The 22,849-nt window shown below is 41.0% G+C and overlaps 1 protein-coding gene across 3 annotated transcripts in view; it reads right to left on the bottom strand.

Annotated features, from left to right (window-relative positions):
* LOC122550846 (rho guanine nucleotide exchange factor 17-like) overlaps positions 1-22,849 on the bottom strand; it is a 453,537-nt gene that overhangs the window by 16,416 nt on the left and 414,272 nt on the right. For 2 of the 3 annotated variants that reach the window (XM_043692177.1, XM_043692179.1), the window contains exons 11-15: positions 18,617-18,830; positions 11,615-11,688; positions 6,399-6,592; positions 4,420-4,685; positions 1,539-1,785 (exon numbers count right to left, since the gene is read on the bottom strand). In XM_043692177.1, the coding sequence (XP_043548112.1) occupies positions 1,539-1,785; positions 4,420-4,685; positions 6,399-6,592; positions 11,615-11,688; positions 18,617-18,830 (995 nt within the window). The remainder of the gene's footprint in view (positions 1-1,538; positions 1,786-4,419; positions 4,686-6,398; positions 6,593-11,614; positions 11,689-18,616; positions 18,831-22,849) is intronic. The other variant, XM_043692178.1, reaches the window with a different exon arrangement.

Below are 22,849 nucleotides of genomic sequence, written 5' to 3'. Positions count from 1 at the left end.
CCACTGTGCCACCATGCCATGATTCTGTACTAGCCCTTTCCGTTGTTACATTCACTCTTAGTTGTGCCTCAATGACTGAGCTAATATTCTGCCGTACTGCTGTGTTTTCGCTACTGTCTGCTTATTCTCCCGTTCTTGTTTCCGAGGGCTGAACTATGGACCTCTATTGAATTGGTCTACATTTGCGGAAAGCCTTGCAGTGGACTGGCATTGCCCTCTGCAGGATGGCTGACCAAGAAACCCTCCCATTCTTAGTGCCTGCCATCAGGCATAATGGAACAAGTTAGAAGCTAATGATCAACCTATTTGGTCATGTTATAAATACATCTTCCATGGCCAATAAATCCTGGTGTGGGGCAGGTGGGGAAGTTACCTTTGCACCACAAGTCCTCATTTTCTCTTCTAAACAATTTATATTCTCCAGTCATGCATATTTGAAAATAGAACATAGAATATAGTAAAGTACAGCACAGAACAGGCCCTTTGGCCCACAATGTTGTGCCGAGGTTTAATCCTAATGTAAAATATAACAACTTACGCACCCCTCAATGCACTGGTCTCCATGTGCATGTTCAGCAGTCACTTAAATGTCCTGCATTCCATGCATTCACAACTCTCTGCGTATGTTCTACCATGTAAGTGATACTATAACCTCAGCAAAACCTTCCTGATCACACATCATATTTATCTTTATTTTTAAAATTTTTTAAAAATTCATTTGTGGGATGTGGATCACTGGCTGACCAGCATTTATTGCTCATCCCTATTTGCCTTTTTATCAGATGTCTTGCATTTAAGGCAAGGACAACTCCAATACATTCTTTTAGCTTTTTAATTTACTTGATTATAATTTTGACATCATTTATTTCCTGCCTTTGGAACATCGACCTACTCTTAGACAACTTATTTAGAAGGTTGGGATGAGTCATGAAATGACCGATGGAATCTGTTGGAAGTAAAATTATTGTGTTTCAATTTCAGTTATAATCTTAGTGATATGGCAACAAACAGCAAAAGATTGGGTGTATGTTTGTGAAAGATGAATCTACAGGCTGTGAGGAATGAGTGGGAGAGTAGAAGCAATTGGAAAGCTCCTTGAAAGAGTTGGCACATACGCAATGAGCCAGATGAATGTCTTTCTTGGTGCGAGATTCTGAATTTGTATTAAACTGCTTCAATGCATTGATACAGTGGGAGTCAGAAATGAGTCATATGGAAGAGGGATCAGGATACCGTTCCTAGTCCCACTGCTCCGTCCATTCTACCCCTAACTCCCAACTGCTCTCTCCCAACACCAAGTCTAACCCCAATTCCTACTGATCTGTCAGGCATGTTACATCATGTGAAATCATAAGCATAACTACAAGAAGTAACTAAGATTCTAAAGTTTTTATCTCTACGAGTAAAATTATGCAGACAGTGTTCCAACTAGTGCTGCTTTCCTAATTCAACTTGGCCTGGCACTTAAATGACACCATATGTTGATCTTGCTTTGAACTTTACCAGTGAATAATTTGAATGAGAAAGTGACCACTCACCAGCCATCTTCTGTTCCGAGCCACATGGAGCTTTGGTTAGCTTCAGGATCAATGCTCAGAAGTTCCTCCAGGCTTGCTCTGGTGAAGGACCCTCTACTCGATCTCCTCATTGCCCGACCATCCATTGGACTGTCACTGTTCCTTGTTTGACACAAAGTGTTGGAGTTGGTTATGAAATCAGACTCAGGTTCCTCCTCTGAACTTGTCGTTTCTGTTGCAAAATCTTTGGAACTTGACATCTCCTCATCTGCAAGAGAAAATCATTGGTGTGGATTGATTGGCTGTGTTTCTGGCATGAAGGTGAAGGGTGAGTTTGTCTAATTCAATCTTATTTTTTCTCCCATGTGCTGGAGTGCTAACTTTGTTCCTGTTCTAACATCACACCATTATTTCCTCTTCGAGTTCATTTTTGCACACTATGCAGTTCCTTCAGGAGTCAACACATTTAACAAGACTGATACAGGACCTATTCCAAAGTAGGTCATGCTACACCTGGCCATTAAGTTGAGAGAGATACAGGTTGGATTCACATTCAAATTCAACAGTCTAGAGAAATACTTCTAACAGCCCAGTAAATGCCAATACATTGCTGAATATAGAAACTGTGCAAGATTTCTGTACATCCCTCCCCATTCTATGATGCTATAAATTGATGCACCAATGTTCTAGATTTGTAATTCTTAATGGTAATAGTTTTGCCAAGAATCTGTACCTTCAGTGTGCACTTTGAAACAAACTCTAACTCTTTATCTTTGTGAGATTTCTTTATAGGAATATTTTCAAATCACAAGTAGGTATCTTAGAGATTACAAAACATTTGGAATTATGTTATCTTTAAATGTCTGAATCCTCTTGGGAGAAGGTGAACCTTCTTGTTGAAGGTGAACAAGTGTATTGCTTAACCACTATGGATTAAGAAAGGATGTTTTCTTCAAAGGACTTTAAACTTTTCAAGAAAACACTGAAACGCTTTGACATTTTTGAGAACAATTCTCCTTTCCACAAGTCGTGGCACTTTGCAGATCTGGTAAGTTATAGTCTGAGGGGCAAAAATTCACGAAAGTCAGGCTCAGCTGTGGCAACTTGGGGAAGCCAACTGCTGGAGCTGATGGAAAATTTCTATGGATTGTGTAAAAGCCAATCTCATTTGAAAAATGGAAAAGTGTGTCACGTGGTAAACCCTGTGAGATGCTCAATTAACTGATTCCAGTCACAGCCATTCCTAGTCTACATTGGCCAAGATGAGACCTCAGTTTATTAGATTCCCTACAGTGTGGAAACAGGCCCTTCGGCCCAACAAGTCCATACCGACCCTCCGAAGAGTGACCCTCCGAAGAGTAACCCCCCCCCCCCCGACTAATGCACCTAACAACTATGAACAATTTACCTGACCTGCACATCTTTGGAATGTGGGAGGAAATTGGAGCACCGGAGGAAACCTACACAGACACGGGGAGAATGTGCAAACTCCACACAGACAGCCGCCCAAGGCTGGAATCGCACCTGGGACCCTGTGCTGTGAGGCAGCAGTGCTAACCACTGAGCCACCGTGGCACTGAGGCAAGATACCACCGGGCTACCAAATATCCACAGAACCATGGTATGAATCATAACTTTACAACAGTTGGTGCCAGGAGAAGGAATTGGAATGAAAATTCCTAAAGAAAGAAAGGAATATTTTGGGAGCTTGTGTACTTTTATTCGTAGCTTTGCAGGCTATTTTAGAAATGTAGGAACACAGTAGATCACTGCCTCAACAGCATTTTCCCACACCATCCTCACATGCTTTAATGCCTTTAGTATCTATAAAGCCACAGATTTGTTACGAGAACATAGCATGGCAATAGAGTGTTTAATCGCAGAGGTACAGGAGATTTCGTCAATGCTTCCCCCCTTGCCAAATTCCTGATCTTACAGTTCGGTAAAGGTATCATGGGGGAGTCCAAAACTAGAGGACATAGGTTTAAGGTGAGAGTGGAAAGATTTAAAAGGGGTGTGACAGACAACATTGTCACGCAGAGGGTGATGCGTGTGTGGCGGAGGCTGTTACAATTACAGCATGTAAAAGGCATCTGGTTGGGTATATGAACAGGAAGCGTTTAGAGCGATATGGGCCAAATGCTGGCAAAAGGGACAAGATCAGTTTGGGATGTCTGGTCAGCATGGACAAGTTGGACCAAAGGGTCTGTTTCCGTGTTGTATGACTCTACGACTCTGCAACTCTAAATAATGTTATGAAAGGCATGGATAAGTTGGATAGTCAGAGTCCTTTTCTCAGGGTGTAAATGTCAAACACTAGGAGGCACAGGCTTGATATGAGATGGGGAAAGTTGAAGGGAGATGTGTGAGGAAAGGCTTTTACACAAAGGGTGGTAGCTGCCTGGAACTTGCAGCCAGGAGAGGTATTAGTAGCAGATATATGCTAGTAAAGTTAAAGAGGGATTTGAGCAGATAACTTGCACTAGCAGGGAATAGAGGGATACAGACCATGTACAGGTAGATGGTATTTGTTTAAAATGGCATCATGCTTGGCATCTGGTTATCTGAAGGGCCTGTTTCTGTGCTGTACTGTTCTATGGCCAGAATATAGAGTTTTGCACACTTCTCCCTTACAAAGTGATACTGCCAAAGGATACTGAGCAGGTCTGCAGTGAATGGGAGTGGGAAATATCCAATCGAAAAAGAAAAAACTGAAAATTAATGGTATACATAAAGATACCAGAGCATTATTGAGGATGGATGCGAAGGAGACAGTGACACAGACCCATCCCATTTGAAGTTTGAACTGAGAACAAAAGTACTAACTGAAAAAAACAAAATATGGCAATGTGCCACATACAAGTAATAACCAGAAAATAAGAATGTTTCAGGTCCTGCTTACTCCCTGTACCCGAAGAGATGGTGGATCTGCTGGCCTGACTCCTCAGCGTGCCTGATGGGCTTGGGGATGACTCGTCATCTTCTGTGTCATCGCTGTCAAATGGGTTCAAGCTTCTGTTTCCACTTTCAGTCAGTTCTCCCAGTGACTGAGCAGAGTTTGAAATGGAGATATGGAATGGCTGCTGTGAAGTTGGTTCTTCCAAGGAGACAGTGCTAGTTCGGTGTGGGTGTACACAGGAAGGGCTCAGAAGCAACTCTGACCTGTCTCTGAAAACATGGCAGATGAGAAAAAACAAAATCACCGCACATTCTTTGCACTGTCTCCCTTCTGCTACCTTTCCCCTTGTCTTGCCCTCATTAATTGCTCTTGAAATAGCACACAGATGAGAAATAGGACAGGGGCAAGGTTTAGACCAGTGATGGACTCCAAAGCTAATGCATGCAGGAGCGACAGCAGGAAGAGAAGCCAGGAGATTCTCTGGTGCTGACTGAATGGATAAGAAAGGAAGCAGGCGAGGGGAGCCTCACTCAGCCGGACAACCAACAGTACATGGAGGAGGTTCATGTGGTCAACCATTTCAGAGGCTCAAGTATGAGAAGGGATTGTGGATTACAGTCACAATAACACAGTATATCATCTGCAACTCTGAAAAGGGCCATTTCACTTCTGCAGTCGAGGTGGAAACCTGATTGAAAAGGTTCAAATATTGCAAGATAGGAACAGATTTGGGAGATAACAACAGGTCTCTTCTGAAGTGTCACATTCAACTTAAAATATTGACTCAGTTTCTTCGTCAGATCTGCTGAGTGTTCCAAGCACTCTCTGATTTTCTAACACCTCTGAGGACTTTGGAAACAAAATGGAGGTTGCAATACGGGTGGTAGTTTACAAGGTGAGTGGGACCATTGCTGTATGTGTATAATACCACTCCAGGTGAACTGCCATCGCAGAATATCACAACTATAAGGAGTCTCAATGGAAATGTGCCACATACAGTTTTGTGCCCCAAAAAAAATGTGTAAGTATTTCATGAGAGTGCCTGTTAGGGTTTGAGCACAGGGCCGAAGACCAATTGTAGAGATTGAGAGAGTGGGCAAAACCTGGGGTGAATAGGGACATATATCCTCATGCGATAAAAACAGGAATCTTGGTTCAGCCAGCTTGATCTATATATTTTCCTCTACATGTATTGTTAAAAGAAATATATATATACTTCCTGTACCCGATGACACAGTCAAAAATAACTATTTATACACAGAAAAAAATACACGCTTCGGAGAGTTCGACTCAAGGATAATTCCATAAAAACAAAGTCATTCCTTCTGAATTACAACTAGATTAAGGCAAGTCTAACATTCACAAAATAAAAGATTTAACAAGCACAATCCTGACATTAACAAGCAGTTAACAAACTCTTAACAAATTTGTTTTCTCTGTTTTAGCATTTACATATAATCACCTGATTGAAAGAAAAGGGAATTACATTTAAACAATAATATAATTTTAAAGGTATTTCTTCACCAGTTTATGCACTGCACTTTTCTTTATATAGGTTCCCACCATGCAGAAATAATATTCTTTAAATACTCTCATTCACTAGGATTTTGAGAGTCAAACAGTACAGGCAATTAAAAATAGCAGCTAGCCACTGGCTCAAACCAGTATAAGTTTCCATTTTGTGAAATAGTTTTCTAAACGTATGCTCTCAGTGGTCATTTATCTGAACTGGTCAGCTGTACAAACCTACTTTCAAACAGGGAAAAGGAGGACAGCTATATAAAACTGCATTTTCAGTTTTACTCCATGTTACTGGAAAGAAGATTTGTTTGCAAAGATCAAAGAATTGGCAGTAAAACAAACTGTGACAATATACTTGGCTGAATTAGTAGTTCAAAATGGATTATTTTTACAATTTGTAAATTCTTCCAAGTTATTAACTCTCACACAATGAAAGAATGGTAAAGTCTATAAATTCCTACCTGGGTGTACCACTGAGGCCTGGTACAGAGGCTATGCAGATAATCCTTGCTGAACACACTGCAATACAAGCTTCCACAGTAGGTACTGGTTTGATGCTTAGCAGGCAGACCTGCCCAACATACCCGTCACTATTGCACACCCAGACCTCATGGGGGTTGTCTGGTCCACCATGACTGGGGGATGCACAGGAGAACTGAAAATAGCACCATATTATCAGTCAGTATATTAACCCTTTCACCATCCTGTTTTATTAAACTACTTTACTCAATGAATAGAAGATTTTGTACAGCTAAGATGCACTTTAGCTAACTGCTTAAACATTCTGACAGAAATGTTTTCCTGAGACTTCCTTCAACTTGCAATTTCCCAAAAGTCAATTCAAGTGACAAGTGTTCCTAATCTATCTTAAATTTATGCCAGGAGTAATCCTCCCAATGGGTTACATTAAAGAGATAAGTAGGCAAAGTGAACAATGTTGTGGTTCTGTTCGCCGAGCTGGAAGTTTTTGTTGCAAACGTTTTGTCCCCTGGCTAGGCGACATCATCAGTGCTTGGGAGCCTCCTGCGAAGCGCTTCTTTGATGTTTCCTCCGGTGTTTATAGTGGTCTGTCCCTGCCGCTTCCGGAAGCGCTTTGCAGGAGGCTCCCAAGCACTGATGATGTCGCCTAGCCAGGGGACGAAACGTTTGCAACAAAACCTTCCAGCTCGGCGAACAGAACCACAACAACGAGCACCCGAGCTACAAATCTTCGCACAAACTTTGAAAGTGAACAATGTTAGAATTAAGTGGAAGTGATAAAGTGTGGAGTCGACGAATAAAATATAATAGGAGAACAAGTCATTGCATTGGATAGCACGTGGTCACACTTGGGGTTCGAGTCAGATTTAGTGTGGGAGGCAGAATGCTTGCCTGAAGAACTCAACCCTGGAGGTTGCAAAAGCTTGTGAGAGAGTTTCACAGTCTGTGGAGTGAGATAGGGATAAAGAGGCTGACTCTGCATTCCGATTCAACTTGAGGGCATAACTGTAAAGGGAAAACTGGAACATAAAATACTGATGAAAACTGAACAAGTTGGATTTGCTGTTGGAGTGTTTAACTGGAGGATGATTTGGGCTACCCCAGCTCATATAGTGACATTGAGATGAAATTTGCATGCCATTGGCAAACACACAGCAACTAACCTTATGGTAATGAAAAATGCATTCAGTGGTATCATACAAATGAGGAATAGAGGGAAATCTTAGAGTACATAACAACCAGTCATTAAGGCATCAATGGAAGAGTCATTGAAGTAAATGTGTTAAGAAATTTTTTAAGCAGAGGCGGCATGCTGATTCAATGGTTAGCACTGCTGCCTCACTGTGCCAGGGACCCGGGTTCAATTCCAGCCTCGGGTGACTATCTGTGTGGAGTTTGCACATTCTCTCCGTGGGTTTCTCCCGAGTGCTCTGGTTTCCTCCCACAGTCCAAAGATGTACAGGTTAAATGAATTGGCCATGCTAAATTGCCCATAATGTTCAGGGATGTATAGGCTAGGCTCATTAGTCAGGAGAAATGTAGGGTAATAGGGTAGAAGAATGGATCTGGGTGGGATACTATTCGAAGGGTCGGTGTGGACTTGTTGGGCCAAATGGCCTGTTTCCATACTGTAGGGATCCTATGAACATTGGGGAAAGTAGAAGTGAGACAATGAAGCTGCATTGTATCAGTGGTTTGAGATACATTAAAAGAAGACATTGGGTGATTATTTGGGATTGAAATAGTATGCAAGGGGATGGGGGAAAGCAGGAATTTGGCACTAGGTAATGCTGACCATCAAAAGAACTGAAGGAGGCACAATGGGCTGAACAGTCTCCTCTGCACCAGAACAACTCTGTGATTCTGTTATAGAAGCAATGGGGACATAATGTTTAAATGACTGCAGAGATTTCAACTCATGTATGACTCCAAAACAAGTCACTCTTTCTGAATTATCACTGTACTACATTTAAGAAAGGTTAACAACCTCATAATGCATTTAGCAAATACAATCCTGACATTAATACACAGTTAACAAGCTCTTAAGTCTCATTATCTCTATTTGTGTTTACATATGGGCCAAATGCTGGCAAGTGGGACTAGATTAATTTAGGATATCTGGTCGGCATGGACGAGTTGGACCAAAGGATCTGTTTCTGTGCTGTATATCTCTACGACTCTACATATTCACTTGCTAGAGAGGAAAGGAATTCCCTTTGAACAACAGTACAATTTGAAAGGAATTTATGAAGCCAAAAGGTTTCTTACCAGTTTACGCACCACACGTTTCTTTAAATGGTGCCCACTATATAGAATGAGCCCACTATTAAGCAGATGCCAGTCTCCTCACCATCTATGGGCCATTTCCATTAGGCAGAATCAAAGTGGATGACAACTATTTGCCAAGAAGTGGAGGGTAGTGTCTTAGACCAAGTGGAGGCTGAATAGTAGCCAAGGGATAGAGATAGCTGTCCAGGGCTGTCTGGGAAGAGGGTCAACACTCACTTCACTGAGGGAATTTCTACTACACTTACCATGGCCATCCATGTATGGTTGTAACCACTGGCTTCTAATTAGCTAGCTGAAAAACACTCTTTTTTTTAAATGACCACTATTTTGCAATTATGTAAGTTGCCTCAAATATAATGAGACAGACACCTACAGCATTCTTCAATAAACTGATATAAACACATATTCTTTCCTATGTAGAATGCCCCAAAGGTTTGCAAACTCATATGTCTCAAATATTCATCATGTTTTACACAATTAACACCTCAGGCTTGAATACAAGCTAAAAACCAGGGAGTAAGAGCACTCTGACAAATATATTTTTAATGTATCAGAAGCAGCATGACCTCTCTCCAATGTGTTCAGTGATACTTGCTGACAATATGTCAGGCTTTGCTCATTTCTCTCAGAAGTATCTCCAAGGCACTTCTCTGTCCAGGCAATGATATCAGTGTGTACAACCAAGCTCTTTCAACAGTGCAATATGTAGACAGCTTGCCAATGTGGGAGGCCAAACTCTGCTTGATGCTTATATTTTGAGAAAGTAGCTTCTCTGCTGGTGCAAAGGATGATCTGGAACAAGGGGGCATAATCTTAACATTACAGCTAAACCATTTAGAAGTGAAATTTTTAGGAATGGGACTGATCGATTTTCTGTTAGTTCAAGCAATTGTACAAGGCTGTGGTGAGACTACACCTGGAGTACTGTGCGCAATATTGGTCTCCTTATCTAAGGAAGGATGTTATTCCTATGGAGAGAGTACAACAAAGGTTTACCAGACTAATTCCTGGGATGATAGAATTAACAGATAAAGACTGGATCAGTTAGGACCATTTTACTGAAATTTAAAAGAATGATAGAGGACACCATATAAACCTGAACATTTCTAACAGGCCTAGATGGTATAAACACAGAATGTTCCCAATATCTGGGGAGTCCAGAACCAGAGGTCACAGTTTAAAGATATAGAGTATGCCATCCAGGATTGAGATGATGAGGAATTTCTTCACATTGTGGTCAGCCTGTGCAATTCTGAATCACAGGTAACAGTTCAGGCCAAAACACTGAATGTTTTCACGAAGGAGTTATAGTTCTTAGGACTCAAGGGATGAAAGGGTATGGGGAGATGGTGAGAATAGGCTACTGAGTTGGATGAACAACTAATGATCGTACTGAATGGTGAAGCAGGCTCGAAGGGCTGAGTGGCCTACTCCTGCTCCTAATGTCTATGCTTCTACATCTCGTAAAATTGACCAAGAACACGTAAACAGTATCAAGGTATAGATCAGCTATAATCTTATTGAATGGTGGAATAACATACTAGCTTTCCAATATTCCTATCATTCCATGACTTTTTGTTAAGTCTTTCCTTACATAACGATGCTGACTCATGTTTTGATACAGTTTTACCGATGCCATGGACCCCATTGTTTAGAGCATCCATTCAGACTGTCATACGTTTAGTGGTTCTTTGTGCCCAAGTCACAGCCCTGCTATATCAGCCTGACACTGGTGCAATGTAGTCCAGTCCTCTTCCCATTCAGCTTCTAGGCCTGACTTTCTTTATGTTGATCAGGAATGAATGCCCGGACTTTATTCTGCACCATTTCTGAAAAACTTCTCGTCCACTATACTCTAAACATTCCCAAGCCTGAACTGTTTTGGTTACCGTAGACATTCTTTTAAATACAATATGATTATTATAATTTCTAATTAGACAGTGAGTTGGAAATTAAATCTTGGCAGATTGCCTGACACATTTCAAAGTATTTTGGAACTGGGAAGATAATCAGGAATGACAGCATGGAATCCAGATTGCTTCATGAAAGATAAGGGTAGCAGCTGCAATGGAAATGCATCTTCAAAGCTTACTCCCTCTGAGTGACAGAATGTTCTTACCTCAACCTACATCGCAGTCCCTTCATTGTCACTGAGTCGAAATGATGGAGCTCCCTGCTTAACAGCATCAGAGAAGCACTTTCACCACTGCAGGGATTGAGGATGAAGGCTCACCACCATTAAAACTAGTGAATAGGCAATAAATAATGGCTGTAGCACCAACCAATTGTAGCACCGACCAATTGTAGCACTGACCAATTGGATATGATATTCCAATCAGCAGGCAGCAAGGACATTTGTGCAAAGACAGTGTGATCCGTTTTAATATATTCACTTAGGTCCTCCTCATATCATTGGGAGCAGACTGCAACCTTTCTTAGAGAGGATGAACAGAAAGCTCCAACAAGCATATCGTAAGGTCAGCGCAGTGGGTAAGAAGATTGGGAGCCGAAGTGGCTTATAAACAATAAGCATTTTTTGTTCTGTTTTGTGGTCTGGAGGAGCAGAAATCAAGTGGGTTTAGCACATCTCTCTCACACATCCATAGGAGTCTCTGTAACAGATGGCAACTCTTCTGTCTCAGTTCTGAATGTCTTTCTTCCTGCCTCTTTCTATTCAACCTATCATCTTGCACACTATTCATATTGGTTGGTCACAATTATTTTCCTATATTCAAATATAAAGATCAAATAGATTGATAGTACTAAATTTCTATATCTGTTAATTTAATAAAAGAATTAATGTAAGTGGATAATGGAATTGCCACAAGCACATTAAAACTGTCTACTATAATATCTCTAGCAGTAATTTCCTAATTTCTGTCTTTAAGATTCACACAAGCTACAGCACCTGCATTCCACTCCGTGTCTTCATGATGGGAATGGCCTTCAGGAATTCCGGGTCCCAACGATCTTTGTTCAAAGCTGTAAGATAAGTAAACAAAACAAGCCTAAAGCTATGCACTGAAGATAGCAGCTAATCATCTGTTGAAATGTGTGTGGCTGAATCACCATTTTTTTCCTCACTCACCCTATTCAAAAGGGATTGAAAAAGCACTAGTTCTTGAAGGAATAAGCCTTGCTTCTAACACTTCATTAGATTGCAGCAAATACAGGCAGGAAAATATGGCAGTCGGCAGCGAGTCCTTTCAATTTTCCAACAACAGCTAAAACAACATTCAGGCTGACTTCCATCAGGTAAACATGTCCCATTCACTGCAGAATGGTGAGACAATCAGGATAATAAACATGCGCAGGAAAATCTATCCTTAAAATCTTCCAGTTGAAATAATGGAAATTTTTAAGCACTTTTACCATGAACTGTCCTGCTTTCAGCAGCACCTAACCTGCATAATGCTGGCAACTGCATTTTCCCAGAATCTAGGCATAGAGGTGGAAGGAATGGCTCTATTCATTGAGGCAACACACTGACTCTGTGAAAATGAGGAGAGACAAATGGTACATGAAGATCTTGGGCTCTTCTCCTAAAACAGAAGAGCAAATAACAAACTCCTCAAGCTCACTGAGTGTTGAGACACATCAAAACTGTAAGTCTGAATCTGAAGTGAATTTCTTGCTGTTTCAGTACTTTCATGTTCATTAATAAATATTCATGTAGAATCTTAAAAACAGGGTCTGCTTGTAAGAGAATGAGAAATTTTAATCCCTGTTGCACCTCACTGTCTTTTTACACAGGCTTTAAGAGCTACACAATTAATTTGAGATGGACATATACAAAGAAGAAAAGTGACAAGTTAATATGGTAGCTTTTTTTCTTATTGCAATAGAAAGGACCTTTTGTGATGTGAATGAGAAACAATAGCAACAAGGTCAATAAAGTAAATGGATGGGTCTTGACATGAGTGTTTCTTTTGTGCTTCAAGATCCAAACTGTAACACAACTCCTGTTTTATATTATTTATAATAAGGATTATAAAGAAATGAGACAGTCAGTCTTTGCCATTTCACTTTTTAAGACCCAATGTTGGCTACTTGCAAAAAATAACTCTTCAGGCATTACGCAACAGGAGAACACTATGCTTTTCAAAAGCTGGAGCCATTCAAGGACAAAGGTATAAATACAGGCCCATACTTCAGATACCATCTCCTTAATCCTTATTAAATAGTACAGTCTGATCAAGTTACGAGCATGAGAATTATCTTTGACATATGATATTGCAATTATATTCTGGTGATGTCTGCTGGCAATGAGTCAAGATTTCAAGCAAGTCAGTGCTATATGAAGTTTGCTGATTTATTCTTGTCCTCTTATAAAGTGTTACGCACAGAGTAAGAACTTTGTGCCATGCTGCAGCACTTTCAGCATTTTCCCATAAAGAAGCCATCTCAATACAGCTGATCAAAGGAGAACTCCATATCACAATTCCTGAGCATTGCCCATTGCCTAGTGATCTCCTTGGCCAATGCAATTATCCTATTTGTACAACCCTGAATGGAGACAGTGTTCAGGATCCCAAGGTTAAATGCTAAAGCTCCCAGTGATGTGGCTGAACCATGGAAGATTTTCCACTGGAGTAACACCAAAACCCCAGAAGGAAACCCTGAAGGTGGGAAGGCAATAACTCCCCTTTCCCACTGGAGGTATGCAATATACACATGCAACAAAGTTTGTGAGAAGATTTGTAGCTCGGGTGCTCGTTGCTGGGGTTCTGTTCGCCGAGCTGGAAGCGCTTCACAGGAGGCTCCCAAGCACTGAGGATGTCACCTAGACAGGGGACGAAACGTTTGCAACAAAAACTTCCAGCTCGGCGAACAGAACCACAGCAACATGCAACAAAGTATGGATGGGGAAATGACAGGATATGTACGTGTCACATATATCTGTCATACTTACAATGCTGTTGCTGAACACACAGAACACCATTTACTCATACTGCAGAAGCAATAATGGGGATATTTGAATTTTGAAAGTAACCAGGGTGTAGTGATTGTAACAAGGTCAGCCACATGGACCTCATAGAATGCGAGTTCCATGATTGGGACTGTTAACCTGGTCCAATCAGGGAGCTCTGGCTGACATATAAACAGAGATTCTGTTCACTCTGGGAGTTGGCTCTGAGGAAGTCGGACCAGTGCCAACCACTATGCATGTGAAAATAAAGGGTGACTTGGTGTTGGGAGATGGCCTCTGTGGAGTTATTTCAATGAGTGTATCAATAATTAGACTTCCTTGACCTCAATTCCTTTTCTAAAATTATTTTTTTTCTGTTGACCCAGAGGTCAGTAGGGTCCGATGGGCTATCAGAAGTATGTTCTTACCAGTATAGGCTGGTGTAGCATTGGAGGTTGGCTCATTCCATTCAAACGATGCTCGGTGGATGTCAAACTCCTGGCCTATTGAACTGTAGTGACATTGTAGGGGCCAGGAAGAAAATCAGTCACTCATGTTGGCATATTGCCAGAAATAACACACCATGCCAACTAGCCACAAAAAGACATGACCCACTCTCACTAGTATCCTTATATACGGATGAGGAAGGGCACCACTTTGACTGGGACAACACATCCATCCTAGGACAAGTCAAACAGACATGCACAAGAATTCCTAGAAGTATGGAATTCCAACTGGAACTCTATCAACAAACACATTGACTTGGATCCCATTTACCACCTCTTGAGAAAAAGAATAGGAAATGACATCACGATAGGAAATGACGCCGCCACAGGAAATGACATCACCAACCCAAGGAAACCTAAACATATAAGAAGAGAGCGGGCTACACCACCAGTCCTTCATCTGGAGGATCACTGAACATGTTACCTAGTAGGGTGACAAAACGTCTGAAAACAAACCTTCCAGCTCAGCGAGCAAACCTATATCCAGAACCTTAACCTGAGCTACAAATCTTCTCAAAGCTCGCTAACACTATGCTATTGCTGGGCAACATTGCAAAGTAAATGTAGTACCATAAAAGCAGATGTTTCACTTTGAAAAAGAGAAAAAAATTGCATCTATAAAGCACTTTTCATGGCCATCACTCATCTCAAAGTACTTTACAGCCAATGATGTACTTTTCAATTGTAGTCACAGGAACTGCAGCAGCCAATCTGGATACAGCAATCTCTCACTAACAGCAATGACTCAATATGTTTAATTTTAGGGAAAGGCAGTGTTGTAGTGGTAATGTCACTGGACTGGTAATCTAGAGGCCCAGGTTAATGCACTGGGGGCATGTCCAAACATTGCAGCTAGTAGGATTTAACTGCAATGAATAAATCTGGAATTGAATGTCTATGTCAGTAAGAATGACCATGAACATCATGTTGATTTTCATAAAAACACATCTGGTTCAATAATTTCCTTTACAGGAGGAAACCTTCTATTCTTACCTATGCTGGCTCATATGTCACTAAAGAACCAAGCAATGTTCAAAAGAAGAGTCATATTGGACTTGAAGCACTAACTTTATTTCTCTCTCTACAGATACTGCCAGACGTTTTGAGTTTCTCCAGCACTTTCTTTTTTTTATCGCATTACAATGTGGTTGACTCTGAACTGACTTCACAAGCCACTCAATTCAAGGTCAATTAGGGATGGGCAACTTGCCTTGTCAGTGATGCCCATGTCCTATAAAAGAATAACTTTAAAACCGATATGTTTCTGTGATGTTGATAGAGGAATAAATATTAGCCGGCACACCAATGATAACTTCAAGGTCTCCTTCCAAAAATGCCACAGGATCTTTTACATCCACCTGAGCAGATAGATGGGATCTCAGTTTAAGGTCCCATGTAAAAGACAGCTCCTCTGACTATGCAAGGCTCCCTCAATACTGCACTGCAGTGACAGCCTTGATTTTTGTGCTCAAGCCCTGGAATGGGCCTCGTAGTCAGGATGTCATTATTCTGAAGAGTATGTGTTTCCAATTGCTCCATAAGTCGACACTGAGTGGTGCTATTCGAGCTGTTACTCTCTGGTGATATAAGTGATCCCTAACTGTAGTTATGCTGTCCAAGAAGAATGTACCTCCGTCTAGAATGGCATGGAAAGATAACGAAATGGAAAGATTTTCTTTCAATATATCTTGCTGAACATTTGTTCTTTATAAATATTGCTAGGATCCAGACATTTCTGAGGTTGCGTGTACTAGTGATATACGAGCATGATTGGCTATGGTTTTATAAGCTGTGACATGAAACTAATGTAGATTAACAAGAGATTATTGTCTCTTCAAAGTCTGAGTTATGATAACATTTGCAACTAGAACATGATGACATGCTAAAAATGGCTTAAACTGACAGAATATTATTGGTTTGGCATCCAATGATTTTGTAGGCTTTACAGGCCTGAAGCAAACACACTGTGAGATTTTGATAGTGAGACTGGCAATAAGCTAGGATGAGATGGGAAACTGATTGGAAGTGAATTTTGCCAGGTGGGAGGCATTGGACCAGAATGGGGCTTTGCCCCTTTACAAAGGTTTGACAGCAATATTAAACAGGTACTTAGAGACCTTGTCAGTGACAATGCAAAATTGTCAATCACATATAATCTGGATCTGATCCAATGTGTGTCTCATTTTCAAGAAGTGCATCTCGTCTTTGTCCTGCTCCTTTCACATTTAATACATTTTTAAAAATTGTTCTCCTAAAGTTTAAACTTGATCTTAAATATCATTTGCTACCAAAAAGGGCGTTATGAGTAATGAGATCACCTCAGAGATAGATTAATCCTTTGCCCTTACACAGTCAATGTTGAATTTCTACAGTTACAATTATGCACAGGAATATCTGATCTATTTCTGTCCATCTCATTAGATTATTACACCTGTATAGAATGCATACCAGGCCTTTGAACATGCCCAAAGTGGAACAGATCAGCAGCATTTTGCATGATTAATGTTAATAACTTGCAAGCTAAATGTAAAAGAGTGTTCTAAATTGGCATGTGGGATGTACCCACTGAAAAAAATCCATTGTCTCCAAGATAAGCTTCTGAAAAAGGAACACCTCCAAGAATCTCCCTCAAACTCAGAGACAGTACATTCCAGACCCTAACCATGTCCATTGCTCATTGTTCCAAGTCACCAAATTAGTGATTGATTGTCAAACTTCTTGGCCATTTTAAAAACTTCCCCTTGTTTTCAAATCCCTCCATGCTTGCTCGTCCTTAACTCTGCAATCTATTCCAGCCTTACAATTCTCTGAGATATTTATAACTTGATTGAAAAGGTAAAGCAATAAGAAATAGGAACAGCAGGAGGACGTTTGACTAGTGTTTCCTGTAAAATATACTAGTGTATATTTTATTCAATGCATGGTGCCTTAAAATTGCTTTGTGCATTTGTTACACACATGCATTACTGCAGAACAAAGCCTACACATTATCTTACAGACCATGCAGCAATACATTTTCCCTGGAACATCAGCCACTCAAATCTGCTCTGCAAACCAATAACATCATGGCTGAGCTTAATAAAAGGTTAAAGTTGAAATCGCTGCCAATTCTGATTTCAGAAAGATGAATAAAATGAAACCACCTGCATGAAGGGATCAGTGTAAGAGTTAAAAGACAAGAACTTCTATTTTGATTTAGTCCCTCCCCTCCCCCTCACTGTTCTGATCACACAGCACTGCCCTCTGATGTGAAGGGCAGTGTTTGTCACTGGCCACCCAGGTGTTTTCCTATCTTCCTGGTGGTGGAAATTGAATAAAGATTCGTGCACTTTGTCTTTCACTGTGTCTCACACCTGCACACACACACCATGGGTGCTGGGGAAATAATAAGCACTACTGCACGCAGGCGGTAGTGTGGGGGTTAAACAAAAGGAGGAATGTCCCTGCCCTCTCCCTCACTGTAAAAAAAAAGACAAGAACTATGCTGACACCACTTAACAACAAACAGTAAGCAAAGATACTTTACACAACTTTGTATTCACTACCCCACAGGAAATTCACCATAATATGTACATGACTTTGCTTCCATGGTTTAATTTAACAGTTCAACCTGATTGAATATACATGCCAGCTTCCAAACAAGTGCCAATGTTTTCAGCAAACCTCCTGGTTGTTCTTCTCCGCACAGGAAGGTGAAGGAAAGCAGTTCCGATTCATGTTTGCAATACTGGTATGGGTGATCCTGCATCGATCAGGATAATTCAGTTTCTAAAAAGGATTTTCTATAAATTCACACAGCATTAACCTCTCAACGTAGACTTGATATTCATAACAATGCAGGAGAGAAATTTCTTTGTGTGATTTTGTAACAAATCTGCTTACCTGGAGATTAATCACTTCGTTATATCACACCTTTCACAACCATTGGATGCTTTAAAGTTCTTTATAATCAATGAAATACTTTATGAAGTGCAAGCATTGTTGTAATACTGGAACTGTGGCTGCCAATTTGCACACAGCAAGCTCTCACAAACATCAAAGGATAATGGCCAGAAAAGCAGCCTGGTGGCTCAGTAGTTAGTACTGCTGCCTCACAGCTTGATGGACACAGGCAACTGTCTGTGTGGGGCTTACACATTCTCCGTATTTGTGTGGGTTTCCTCCAGTTTTCTCCCACAGTCTGAAGATGCATAGGGTGAATAGATTGGCCATGCTAAATTGTCAATGGTGTTCAGGGATGTGAAGGCTAGGTGGGTTAGCCATGGGATTACAAAGATAAGGTTGGGGCTGGGCCTAGGTGGGATGCTCTTTGGATGGTCAGTGTGAGCTTGATGGGCTGAATGGCCTCCTTTCACACTGTAGGAGTTCTATTTGTTTTTTTGTGATGCTGATCAAGGTGTGAATATTGACCATGACATTATGAATAACTCTCATGCTCCTCTTCTGTGTTGCAATGGAATCTTTCACATTCACCTAAGCAAACAGAGTCTATTACCTAATTTCTTCTTGGTTTCTTCAAACGCCTGTTCAAAGCCAGCTCGTGCCTCAATACTGCTGAACTCAAAAATGAATGTTTCAGTTCCCTCAGCTGTTGTGGCCGTTAGTTCAACTTTTGTGAGTGGAAACATCGTACTGACTGCGAGGGACTGCTTCTCAGAGAGCTCCCGGTTCACAGAGGCCATCAGGTCTTTAATAACATCATCCAGACTCTGACAAGAGAAAAGAAAGTAAGAAATTTATCCTGTTCACTCGTGGTTCAGGGAAATGGCATTATGGGCAATACTGTGAAAACACTTACCCAATCACAGTAAGGAACGTAAGACACTCGTCTTTCGTGAATATAACAATAACTTTTCATTTTGGAGGCAGGAATCAGCAGTTTGGCAATTTCATGATTGTACAATGCTGCCCCCTGCCCAGCAATAGCTGCTCACGATAATTTTGTGGCTGGTTAATGGGGCGAGAGGTTGGGAGGGGCAACAGTTTGGAAGGGGAGGCTGGAAGTGGAACTACTGCCTCCAGAAACGCTGAAGCAAAAATGGAGATGGGTGGCTGCTGATGTGGACAGTTTAAAAAGGCCCACTTCCACAAATGTTTGGTACGTGGGTATGAGACTTCCTAATTCTTAACCCCCAACGCTCAACAATTCATGAATCCTCTAGTTAACTCAATCCCTGATACTTCCTACATACACAACTGACACTTAGCCCATACCACGTCATCCCCATTCCCACTTCACATCCCTGCTGTTCTTCATTCACTCCCTGATCTTCACCATTCAGTATCCACAGTCTTTTGAACTCACAAACCCAATACTATCATTAAGAGATTTCTGAGATATTCGCAGAACTACCAAAATAAACAAACAGTACTTCAAAATCCACCACAAATATTAACAGGTTATAAAACAAACAAAATAACCACGCTCATGGTCTCTTTCACAGGCACATTGACATACACTGCTAACCTGAATCCATTACTGTGTTTAAAGTTTAACCAAGCATTCATGAGATGCTATTGATGACTGCACTGGCAAGCTCTGCTAAACTGGATCTATTAGTAGATTTGAAACTCAGTCAAGCATTCATAATAAGATTCCACTAAACAACTTTGTCAACAAAGTCACTGGTGCTGAATATGCTAAACTTTTTCAAGCTATTCAAAGGACTGAAATTCAATGTAAAGATTCATTCACAATGGTCAATCAACCAGTTAAATATGAATTTCAGTGTAGTTCAATGCAGAAGAACACTTTATTCAGTGGATAACATACTCTAATGCAGCTGAAGATATTTCCACTTTCACAATGCTGGAGGAATTAATGGCCACATGCTATTTATGGACTAAGCCCTATCATCAGGGTAGGCAGGCAGATCAGCCACAATTTTAGTGAATGGTGGAGCAGGATGGGGGGAGGAGGAGCTTAATGGACCACTCCAACTCCTGATTCATATGTTTGTATCAATCATTTTTTAAAAGCATATTTAAATTATGGAATTTCATGATAACATACAAAAGTATCCACATTGTTTGAACTGAAAGGTTTCCGACTCCAGAATTGTAAAACACAGAAACAGACTCTTTGGTCTGTTGATCAACTTGTCCATGTTGATCTGACATCCCAATCTGACCTAGTTTCATTTAGCCAGCATTTGGGCAATATCCCTCTAAACCGTTCTTTTTCACATATCCATCCAGATGCCTTTTAAATGTTTTAAATGTATCTGCTTCCACCACTTCCTCTGGCAGCTCATTCCATATTCACATCACTGTCTGCGTGAAAAAATTTACCCCTAAGGTCCTTTTTAAATCTTTCCCTCTCACCTGAAACCTATGCCCTTTGGTTTTGGACTCTTCCACTTTAGGAAATAGATGTAGACCTTAACGTATCCATGCCACTCATGATTTTATAAACCTCTATAAGGTCACCCAACACTCCAGGAAGAAAAGCTCCAGCTCTTTCAGCCTCTCCTTATATCTCACACCCACCAGTCCTGACAACATCCTTGTAAATCTTTTCTGCACCCTCTCAAGTTTAACAACATCCTTCCTATAGAAGGGCGACCACAATTGTACGTAATATTCAAGAAGTGGCCTCACCAATGTCCTGTACAGCTACAACATGAAATCCCAATTCTTACTCAGTAGTGTGAACCACATTATAATCAAATGTTGGCCCAACTCCATGAAAATTGCAAGGGACATGAAATACATGCTCACCACAATGGAGAACCCAGCATCAGGATAGTTAGGAGCAAGCTCAGGGCACACACCCTTACCCCCTTCAGAACTGCTGCTGAGAGAAATAGGGATTGGAGTCTTAAAATCAGGTTCCAATCCCCATTGTTAAAGGCCTGTTGATGACAGGAAAATCTAATCTCTTTTATCCCCTTTAACGTAACAAAACATTGCAACACGCTTCATAGAGGCATGAAAAAACTGAGCCACACAAGGAAATATTAGTCAGGTAACAAGAAGATAGATTTCAAACTGCATCTTAAGAAGGAAAGTGAAGTACAGAGGGATTGGGGGGATATTCCAAAGTTTGGGACCTTGGCAATCGAACGCAAGGACCCCCAAAGATTAGGCAATTAAAACTGCAGGTGACCAAGAGGCCAGAATTAGAGGAGGGCAAATATCCCAGTGACAATGTAGCTGGAGGAGATTACACATACAGTGAGGGTGAAGCTATTATGGGATTTGAAAAAAAGGATGAGAATTTTAAAATGAATTACTTAACTGGGAGTAAATGTAGGTCAGCGAGAGCAAGGATGTTGGGTAAATGGGACTTGGTGCAGGTTAAGGTGTAGGCAGCAGAGTTTTGATGGTCTTACATTTACAGGGAGTAGAGTGTGGGAAACCAGCCTGGACAGTATTGAAATAGCCAAGTCCACAGACATCAAAGGAACAAATGAGGGTTACAGCAGCAGATGAGCTGGGAGATGATACACAAGGTTAAACAGGCAGTCTTACTGATAGGGCAAAGATGAAGTCAGAAGTTGATCTTATGGTCAAATATGACACCAAAGTTGCAAAAAGACCGGTTTAATCTCAGTTTGTTGTCAGGGAGAAGACGACATTGGCAATCAGGAAGAGCATTTGAAGCAGACACTGGAAGCAATAGTTGCTGTCTTTCCGACATTTAATTCAAGGAAATTTCTGCTAATCCAATCATATATCTCAGATAAACAGTCTAATAAATGTACTCCTGAGATTGTTAATAATTTTCCAGTGAGTTTGGCCTACTAAACAATTGGCTGGGCAATATAAAACCTAGTGAAGTTGCCCATTGAAGGGTAATTGGAAATGATGGCAGAAGTAATTGGTGAGGTGGTACTTATGGATAACACTGGTCCTTTAGATGTTGAAGAATTGGAGACCCTTTTGTAGGCCATGCACCCAAGCTGGAAAGTCACTCAAATTGAAACTGATGTCTCCTTCCAGTGAAAGAATTAAGAGGTAAGGAACACAGTCTAGGCAGCCAGTATTGATCTGCAATTCATGTTCAAAGGATTGAACACTTTGAGGAGTTGTTAATGGGTAGAAAATGGAGTGTAGGATTAAATAAAATGGTTGGCAGGCTATAACCTTGTGGGATAATACAAGGATCTGTGTTTGGGCCTCATTTATTTAAATCTGTATTAATGACTTTGATGAGGGTAGGGAGTGCAAAATAGCCAAGTTTGCTGATGATATGAAGCTTGGTGACAGATTTGGGAATTCCCAAAGCCTGCTCAAGGATAGCACTTATGCTGTTCTTTGGCACATCCGAGTCGGCTGGGAGATAAATGTTCCTTGTAGACAACCTCGTGAAAGTGAACAGATGTTCAGTTTTCTAGCTTAATGTGTTCCTTTGCTGCTAATATGGCACCAATGGATGCAAGTCTCTCTCCGTCAGTTTTCTCCTTCTGAAAAATGCTGTCTTGATAGACTATTGTGTAATGATGACATTACGGATAATGGCCATAATAATACTCGGGCGTTCATTTGGACTTGAACTGACTATGAAGTTTCTATTCATGCAGGGATAGAGGGGATATAAGGATCTGTGATGGCCCCTTACTCTGTCACTCACTTACTGTGCTCTGTTCACCTGATCCTTCTCTATCTGTGAGGCAGCACTGCTGCCTCACAGCGCCAGAGACCCAGGTTCAATTCCCGCCTCAGGCGACTGACTGTGTGGAGTTTGCACGTTCTCCCCGTGTCTGCGTGGGTTTCCTCCAGGTGC

Source organism: Chiloscyllium plagiosum, chromosome 6, assembly GCF_004010195.1.
Source record: "Chiloscyllium plagiosum isolate BGI_BamShark_2017 chromosome 6, ASM401019v2, whole genome shotgun sequence".
Classification (NCBI taxonomy): domain Eukaryota; kingdom Metazoa; phylum Chordata; class Chondrichthyes; order Orectolobiformes; family Hemiscylliidae; genus Chiloscyllium; species Chiloscyllium plagiosum.
The sequence above is the reverse complement of the archived record's forward strand: the minus strand, read 5'-3'. Positions and strand labels throughout refer to the sequence as shown.